At 45.5% G+C, this 9787-nt stretch overlaps 1 protein-coding gene across 1 annotated transcript in view; it reads left to right on the top strand.

Moving 5' to 3' along the window:
• Positions 1-1455: 1455 nt before the first annotated feature.
• The window catches only part of NFATC1 (nuclear factor of activated T-cells, cytoplasmic, calcineurin-dependent 1), a gene marked incomplete at its 3' end in the record, with an annotated part of 38629 nt that continues 30297 nt past the window's right edge, over positions 1456-9787 (top strand). The window contains exons 1-4 of the mRNA XM_010155577.1: positions 1456-1500; positions 2057-2259; positions 5806-5978; positions 8151-8291. Of these exons, the coding sequence (XP_010153879.1) occupies positions 1456-1500; positions 2057-2259; positions 5806-5978; positions 8151-8291 (562 nt within the window). The remainder of the gene's footprint in view (positions 1501-2056; positions 2260-5805; positions 5979-8150; positions 8292-9787) is intronic.

Here is a 9787-nt window from a genome sequence, read left to right as displayed (position 1 = left end):
CTGGAGATGCTGAGGCAGGGTGAGATCAGCCCGGGCCGAATCCGTGTCCCTCCGCCAGCCCTGCTCCCACGTGCGCCGGTGGCAGTAGTGACCAGCCAGGGCTGCAAAGAGAGGAGGACAAGGCGCTGATGAGTGGGATGATGGCTGCCCCACGGCTGCCAGCTGTGCCTGGAGCACTCCTGCGATTGTCTGCCAGCGCCTCGAGCTGCATATCCACCTACGGGGGTCAAAGCCAGAAAGCCCATTTTTGCAGCGTAGCGCTAGTGTTGCTATCTGGAGCTGCGGGATGTGGGTGTTCCGTGTGGGGCTGCACCCAGACACGCAGCACCCTGCTGAAGGCAGTGTGCGGGCTTGGCTCTGCTTTTCTCTCTCCGTCGTTTTGCCGATACCACAGATTTTCAAACTGCCACTAATGTGACGCCACTGATATGGAAGCCCCCCGTATCATATCACACCCCTCTGGCTCTGACCTGCCTTCGTTTGGTGTCTCAGCAGTGCTGAGCAGATAAAATACTATAGTGCTGGAAGTGAGCCTCCTTCTCCTGTCCCTGTGTTATCCCAGCATCCATGCCCTTTAGGTAAGGAATTGCTACACCAAATAAAACAAATTAAGGTTGCTTCTGTTTTCCTCTTGACTCTTCTGACCGAAGTGTGAGATGAAAGATCTGGATCACGCCTGATTAATGGTGGAAGATGTGTCTAGGCACAACGTCCCTCCTTGCTTGCGCGCTGGTCAGCGCGGTACCTGGAGCACTGTCAGTGTGTTGCCATCAGTGTGTTTGATAGCAGTGGGAAGCCTTCGTTGCCTGTGTTTGCACTCATCAGAATTTTGCAGCGCTTAAGGAGCATAAGTGACTCAGTATCTTTGTTCTTAATAGCTGTCAGATGGTAAAATACCCTGGAGAGATGGGTCTTACGTTATTATGAAGTCACAAATTGCTTTTTCAGATTTAAGGAGAGTGAAAGAAAGCCAAACACAAATATCAATAATGGTTTATATGGGTTTCACCGCTTGCTTTCAGCTTTCTTTAGCTTTGAACTTGCACGCACCGTATTATGATCAGTGGTCAACTTCGTCAGATTCGGTGATGGTGAATAACTCGTGCCCAAACCCACCTGAACCATTCATAGCAGAGGAAACTAAACCTACAAAAAAGACGAGCAGGTTTGTTCTGTGATGGTGCATCTCTTGGGATAACCCGTCTTGCCCGTGCTCTTCTCTCCTCACTGTCCAACTACTGCAAGATGACTTATTTTTGAGACTTGGGTTCCAGCAGCGTTAAGCAGAGGTTGGAGCTGTCCCCAGACAGCTCCACCCGTGGTCTCCTTGACACCCGCATGAACCTGGAGTAGTTTCTTCAGGAGATGGTGGGGATGAGGTCAGACTCTGCTCCCGCTCTGTCCCCAGCCTGTGGCAGAAATAACTCTTGTTGTCATCAGAGCAGTCACCGTAACATGGATGAGGTTCAAATCAGGCCCAGTAGCTTCAATGAGATTTTTGTGCGATTATAGCAAGAATTTGACACATATGGTGAGCTACTAGTCGTGTATATGTGATCCGTCTCCACGCTGTCCCAGGAGGTATTTACCAGCATAAAAATCAGTTAGTGAGGGGACGTGCCCCGAGCAGCAGCCTGCTGCTGCACAAGGGATGAGCCGGGACGTGTGGGGATGGATGAGCTGCGTCCTTTCACTTGCAAACTTGGTCGGTTTTGCCACACAGGGTACTGGGAGGGAACACTGGCTTCATTGTGTTTTTCTTGCTGAATGCCATGGCAGAATTTATGCGGAGTTTTCTGTTGACGTGGCAGGAGTGCTCAAAAGCTCACCCCATCTAAAGTGCCTCGGGTTCTTTAGGATAATGAGACATTTTCTGAGTGCACCTTTTTATTGTACCAATATTACGTTACAGGAAAAATGGAAGGGGGGAACTTAACACATTGCACCTGTCACAAGTTCTCTCCTTGAATTAGGCTCTCCTGCTTATAAAAATTTAATTGATTCCTAGCAGTTTATGTGCATGGTACTCAGTGGGTGTTTTCTGTTCTCTTGCCAGCTACATGGTTACTTAGAAAGCGAGCCGCTCACGCTACAGCTGTTCATTGGGACTGCAGACGACCGCCTGCTGCGACCCCATGCCTTCTACCAGGTTCATCGAATCACCGGGAAGACCGTTTCCACCACTAGCCACGAAACAATACTTTCCAATACCAAAGTCTTGGAAATTCCACTTCTTCCAGAGAACAACATGAGAGCAATGTAAGACCCGGGCACCGTATCTGACTCCTAGCAGTTTCCTCTTGGTCACATTGCTTGATTTCTTCTGTGTTGGCTTTGGGTTTTTTTGTACACAATTTTCCTTTTCCTATCTTTTTTGTTTTTTTTTTTTTTTTTTTTAATTCTCTCTGTAATAGCAGGTTTTCGCAACTTTGCTGGGACAAATTGCCCTAATCACCTTAACGACAAAATGAACTTCACAAATATTTATGACAACTGATTGCTTTCATTCTAGAGTTTCAGCCAATGTGCTTATTTGCCATTTAAAATAAGTATCTCAGTTACCAAGCTGTAAATATCTTCTACCTCAGCTCCTGTGTTTAGTTTCTAAATACGACACCTCCTATACACACCAGCACAAGGAACAGGGCCTATTAAAAGTTGTCTTCAGATGTCAAAGGAGACTCTTCGAGAGCATTTCCAAGTACCCTAGTGAGGTTTTTTTGAGACAAATTGACCCACTCATTTCTTACTTAATAAAAATCAGCATTTTTCATGGCATTGGTTGAGAAGTAAAGCTTCTAGAACTAAAGAGAGGAGTAAAGGTGATACAACTTACAGATTGGAGTTACTAAACTGGAGTAAGTTTAGTCCTGTGCAGAAAAGCAGGCATGGATGTCTTAGGAGCTCTGAATTAGTAGGGATAGTATAGCAGGAGTCTGAGTGATAATCAAGTACCCTGTCGGTCCCTTACACACAGGTAAATTTCATTATAGGATTGTATATAAAGGTTCAAATATGCCTCTGTGTACATGACGTACACTAGACCCTCTACATTATTTAATCCTGTCCTCTCTGCCCGCCGCGTTCAAATGGTCCTGACCCTTATTTGAGGAGTCTGCCTTGGGAGGAATTTGTGTGTGCTTGCATGCATGTACAACTCATGGTGTGTGTATAAATGTGAATGTCTTAATATTTATATATAGCTGTGTGTATGTATAGGGAGGCAAAAAGATAAGTAGGTAGATAGAAAGCAAGAAAGAAATTCTCGCTCCACCAAACCAAATACCACAGGAAAATCCCAGGGAGCTTTACTAAAATCACAGTTTCCCTCCTTGTTATTCATACAGTTTTCTGTGCCTTAATGAAATGAAAAATGGTGTCAGACACCTGAAGTCCTTCCACGTGTAGTGGTTAACCGAAGCTGGTTTGCAGTGTCATGTACAACATGCCCCAGAGTGCCTCCTGTAAAGCAAAGAGCTAGAATGTTGTTTAGCTGCATTGGGTGATCACTCGAGACCTGAGGACCTGTGTCAGTGCACTGTACTGAAAGTCATGACAAGCCTGCAAAATGATTGGCCCCATTTGTTGCCATCATAAGCTGACACGACTCCACTGAGGTTGTGGAAATTTCACCAGTACGTACCTACACAACATTTATTTGGCCCTTTACTTACCCGGTTTGAATCACATTTTTGGCCATCTAAGAACATTATTACTGTTTCAATCATCTTTCTCCCTTGAATAAAGGCAGTTACACAGCTGGGGAGCCAAGCTGAACATTTTCTTGACATGCATGCCAGATCATAGTAGAGGTCTCTCAAGAACCGCAAACAATGCTCTGGCTTATATGTGTCTTACATGTCAGTAGCCTAAAACCTCATGTAGCACTAACAGTGAATGAAATTTGGAGCCAAGGACTTTTCTCACACACAGTTTGTGTACTCAGGCTTTGATTCAGTGAAACATAGAAGCTCATCTGCACATTTAAACTTCTGCACATTTAGCTACTCCTGTTGACTCAGATTTTAATGTCCGTGACTTTACAAGCCTGAATTTAAATGCTTTTTCTCCCCTGAACTTTAATGGCTCTAAACTAATTGTCATTAAGTACTTTTTATTCACTTAACAAGTGTTGCTATAGGAGAGACAATATGGAGAAGTGCACTCTTTATTCCCTATCTTACGGATCTTTGCTTAGAATTTTGATATGGGTACAATTATTTCATAGTTTTTTCTGCTTCACCTGCTAATATGCGTTGTTGAGAAGCTTAAATACTTTCATTAGTTTCTTTGATCGTATCAGCAAGGGCCTTTTTGTTACTCTGAAATCCGTACTTCTATCAAAACCGTGCCGCCGTAGTTCTTGTTTGCAGTTTGCTTCTGAACAGAGCTTCAAAGGTCTAGAGGGGGAATTAAACTCTTTGAATGCAAAATAAAATTAAACAGTGCATATTCAATGTAATAAAATGCATACCAGAGACTAGTACCCAGAAGACATTGCGATGTAGGCTTTGTATTCCTGGCCAAAGCAGAGGTATTTTTGCAGTGGGTTTTTGTGTTTTGTTCTGGGAACTTCCTCTACTGAATCATGGAATGGTTTGGGTTGGAAGGGACCTTAAAGACCATCTAGTTCCAACCCCCCTGCCATGGGCAGGGACACCTTCCACTAGACCAGGTTGCTCCAAGCCTCATCCAGCCTGGCCTTGGATACTTCCAGGGATGGGGCATCCACAGCTTCTCTGGGCAACCTGTGCCAGTGCCTCCTCACCCTCTCCGGGAAGAACTTCTTCCTGATATCCAATCTAACCCTCCCCACTTTCAATTTAAACCCGTTCCCCCTTGTCCTGTCACTACAGGCCCTTGTAAAAAGTCCTCTCCCAGCTTCCTTGTAGCCCCTTCAGGTACTGGAAGGTGCTATAAGGTCTCCCCGGAGCCTTCTCTTCTCCAGGCTGAACAAGCCCAACTCTCTCAGCCTGTCCCCATAGCAGAGCGGCTCCAGCCCTCTGAGCATCTTCGTGGCCTCCGCTGGACTCGCTCCAACCAGTCTATATCCTTCAGATGTTGAGGGCCCCATTTGCTTTGACAAAATTCCTGACTTGTAACCTCGTCCAGGAGAAAACCAAACTTCAAAAAAAGGAGAGACAGGTCAGTAATCTGACAAAAAGAAGCTTTTCCATAATGTGGAGGGAGGATCCTCTAAGTTGAGTGTTTTTCATGCAGAGCTTCAGCTCAACACTCAGCTTGGGAGTATTTCCACCTCTTTCATTTGCGAAGGCTTTGACTGCAGACTTGACCTCAGGGAGAAATGTGCTCATTAATAAGAATTTTCAGGACTTTGCCCTAGAATAAAAGTCATGTCAGATTTTTCTCCAAATTAGCTGTAACAAGTGAAATTGTAAGTAACCCTGTGTTCTAGGTTAGTAATGCTTTGTGCACTACTGTCTCGTCCCATTGACTTTTCTAGTCTCTGTTTCTTTGGGCTTTGGTTAATCTTTAAGCACCATCCTTACAGGATATGTTGGGGAAGAAGAATCTTTTAGATTTTTTTCTTCTGGGAACTGAAGTAAACATCCTAAATTTGTGTGCTGAACAGCAGCTACTACCTGTTATTACAGAAAGCCCCAACTTAGCTACTTGTGGACACAAGTAGTAGGCTTAAGCAAGTCTGCTGTGTTCATTCTAATCGTTTGGTTGTGTCTGACTTTTAAGAGGGATGTACAGGAGAGAGGGAAGATGCTGCACAATTACGTCTTCCTGAAGTCTGCTTGAAATGAATTGAATTGCTCTGTGTTTCCTTTTGGGTAGCATTGACTGTGCTGGGATATTAAAGCTTAGAAACTCTGACATCGAGCTGCGCAAGGGAGAGACGGACATCGGTCGGAAGAACACGCGTGTGCGCCTGGTCTTCAGGGTTCATATCCCACAGGCCAATGGCAGGACCCTCTCCTTGCAAGTAGCCTCTAACCCCATCGAGTGCTGTAAGTAGCGACAAACATCCTTGTCTTGCTGAGTGTTGTGCCACCCCCACACGCAGTCTTTGTCCACCGACACACTATACGTTGGTTTTACTTTACCTGTCTAGTCGGTGAACCTTAATCTGCTTTCCAAAAACACATGGTTTATACTGAAGACAAAATACCTGAGTCTTAGAAAAAAAAATTGTGGTTTTGTGTATTGATTTCTGTAGGAAAGAACACGCTTAATACAGAAGTAAAGTGCATTTAAACTAATAGTATACCTGGGAGTGACAAGACTTTTTTTTGCTGACTCCCTATCATACAGGTAACTGCTGTAGGAGTTTTGGAAAACACCTATCATGTCCTGTTCACTCTCGTGTCTCCTCATCTCCTCATCAAAACCCCAACCCCTTTGATGAGGAGATAGCAGTATACTAGAGCTGATGTGCTGACACAAGCTGCTTGCGGCTTCAGAAAACCTCCAGAAACCAGGTTTCCATGCTGGGGTCCCTTTGATTGAACAGACTGCTTTTTATCAGATACACTGGGACACTCTCCAAAGACACTTTATATCGTTCTTGCTCTGTATAGCTTCATCAGCTTCCCACACACACAAAAAAGCCGATCTGGTTTGTGTAGCTTTAACACTCTGGCATAAGTGGTGAAAATTGAATTTTAGTCTAACGCTCAATGCTAATTTGGTTGGCTGGATGGACTGAAACAGTTTTTTAAGATTTTGTTGGATTCCACAAAGTGGATCTTTCTGATACTGACAAGGTAGGGTTTAACTTAACATCTGGTGGATGTGGGGGGTGAGCTCTGAGGGTGGGGAGCAGGGGGAATGAGGAGGAAGGCTTGACCATCCCTAGGTCCATGTATGCTGGAGGTTCATGTCCGCGCTTGTCCCTTTGTCACTGCCAGTCTGAAGTCACACAGCGCCATGTCTGGCAGGTCTTGGATTGTGTCAGCATCTGATCCCTTGGAGGCATGGTGCGTTTTCAGGAATCAGAGAGACTGCAGGAAAAAGCATCCCTGCATTCCTCTTACAAAAGCAGTGGCATTGGTGACAGACTTTCAGCCCAGTGACAGTACTCCATCCTTTTGCCTAGGGTAGCAGTGCTGCTGCTCTGGTAGTCTGAGTCTGCAAGAGAGGCAGGAGCTGTAGAAAGGGGTAGTGCTGTTGGATCAACAGTGACAGCTTCTCTCCTTCACTGTCATTCATTTAAATAGACAAATGAGCATTGGCAGTGGGAAGGGAGTTCAATTAAGGTAAGCCTTTGTATTTTATGAAGAATAGCAGAGCCTTCTTACCTGTAGCAGGTAGACTGGCATAAAGCTCTGTCTTCTGTCTCGGATATGTATGAGGTGCATAATTTCCCCTTTGTTTCTTATTCAAGGGAAAGTTCTAGACTAACAGTCAAAGCAAAAAATGTGAGGAGTTGGGGTTTCATCCTGCTTCTCTTGAAGTTGATGAGAGCAGAAAACAGGAGAAAAAATAAGTGCTAGTGTTATTTCCAGTGCAGAATGTGGAATAAGCTGGTGCCAAAAACTTCATGCATCTGTTAGTGCATGTGACACCAGGAGGAACCCTATAATCTGGATAAAATGTTACGTCATCCCTTGAAGCACAGCCACGCTTGCTCTGTATCTCAGTTGGGAGGAATAAAATACATGCCACGAGAATACCGGATTCTGTTTGCGTGGATGCACGTGTGCTTTGGCATTCAGGTTCTGGTGGAAATACTCTTTCTAAACTGTGAGCTTCTGCTGGATCGCAAGGCTCATGGGTGCTGCTGCTAGACGGTTTGCAGAACTGACAATACAGTGTATAGAGACTGAAACACATTCTAGACATGGATGGTCGTCTTGTCATATGTGCCTGATAAACACATGGCATATGTGTTATAGAAAACATAAGAGAAAATTATTTAAAATAAAGGAATGTCAATAAAAATACCCAGATGTGGGCATTTTGAATCTGTACTGCTATGTTTGATAACCCTGTTGTTCATGATCACGCTGCTTGAAAACCAACCACGTTTCCTGCAAACCTTCTGACCTTTCTTTGGTTCTGTATCAAACTCAGCTCATCTTATGAGGATAAGCATTGTTACTTATGAATGCAGTACTTACTTACTTTTCTGTATGTGGTTGCCATTTTTTTTTTTTTTAATCTTTTTTGTAACTTTGCAGCTCAGAGATCTGCCCAAGAACTGCCTTTGGTGGAGAAGCAAAGTACCGACAGCTTTCCTGTTATTGGAGGGAAAAAAATGATACTGACTGGCCATAACTTTTTGCAAGACTCCAAAGTCATCTTTGTGGAGAAAGCACCAGGTATGTCTTTACAATCTGGACTCCGGTCTGCCTTTCTTCCCCTGTTTTAAAATCTCTGACAAATGATGAAAGCATAAATGCGGTAATGACATTTTCTTCTGCACCTAATATGTTTTCCATGTCCTTGGGCAAAGCTGTGAAAGTGATCTGAGCCGTGCCTAATGCTGAGGTTTCACACTGTGGCAGGTGTAGTTACAGGTAGACAATCACAACATTGAAAGTCAACATTTGGCATTTGTTTTTGTAGCAAACTGTGGCTGTACTGGGTGGGACCTGTAAAAGGTGTTCGGACCCTCTGGTGGCATGTTCCCGTAAAACTGGATGATGGTGCATCTTGTCAAACCTTTCTGGAATTGGTGAAAGAGGGAGCAGTGCTGCTGGTGGCGTGGGTGCGCACCTGCGTCTCCTTCTGTGGCAGCTGAGACCTGTGGCATTTACAAGCTGCTGTCTGAGGAGGACTTGCAGCGCACATGCGTTCGTTTGAAGGACGTGCTTCTGGTTTACCTTGAAAACTGGGGGAGGACAGAACACGGCTGCCCTCTCACCCGGCGCTGCTCCTGCAGTGCATTGGTGGTGGGACTGGTCCTGGGGAAGGGTCCTGGGCTGGGCTGAAGCAGAGCAAGCAGCGTGGGTTGGGAGCTGGGGCTGGAGCAGGAGGTGTCTGCCGGAGCAGTGGGGTGTCTGCAGGAGTGGTGGGTCACAGGGTGACAATGCATAACACGTGCAAATGCCCCCATGGGAAAAGGCACTGGGGAATGGAGCTGTGAGTCAAAGTCAGGCTCTGAAATGAGATCGTTAAGGATAGTTTTGAATCTTGTTTTGGAAAGGGTTTCCGTGGCACTGGCACAAGCCACGGATTCCTCAGCTGCCAGCTGAAACCCCCCACTGAACTTTAAACAGTCTTAGGCACTCCTCAGGCCGCCAGCGCTGGCTTTGACACTGGCCTATTTAACCCTCCGTGTCCACTAGGTTCCTGCGCTCTTCTCCAGCCTGTGGCTCCTGCCAGCACCTCAGGAAGCTGAGCTGTGGGAAGGGGTGGTGGGGCGAGCAGGGGAGGCTCTGGAGGCGAAGACATCTGAGTCTTCTGGCTTAGGGGGGAGCGGGGAAGACTTCCTGAAGTTCCCCGGCAGAGCCCTGGCTTGGTGAGGTTTAAGTCACCAGAACTGCGTAACACCCTGGCTTCTGGGCTTCCTGGCTTCTTTCTTACAAAAGCTTAAAAAAAAAAAAGGAAAAAATGTGGTATTGCAATTAAAAAAGCTGAACTTTGCATAGCATGAGGGGAGGGACAAACATGACTGCTCCTTTGCTGCACAGAAGTAGGTTAGTGTGACATGTTAGGAGTAAAGTCCTTGATCTGTCTCATTACAGGAAGGAAAACACTTCAAAGGGTGCTTTCCTTCATACTTATTTTCCCTCCTCTTCCTATATTGAGCTGGACAAATTTTGAAGTATTGCATCTCAAAGGGATGTGCTGGTGATGCTGCTTGCCCAGCAGC

Source organism: Eurypyga helias, unplaced genomic scaffold (genome assembly GCF_000690775.1).
Source record: "Eurypyga helias isolate BGI_N326 unplaced genomic scaffold, ASM69077v1 scaffold1897, whole genome shotgun sequence".
Taxonomy (NCBI): domain Eukaryota; kingdom Metazoa; phylum Chordata; class Aves; order Eurypygiformes; family Eurypygidae; genus Eurypyga; species Eurypyga helias.
The sequence above is the reverse complement of the archived record's forward strand: the minus strand, read 5'-3'. Positions and strand labels throughout refer to the sequence as shown.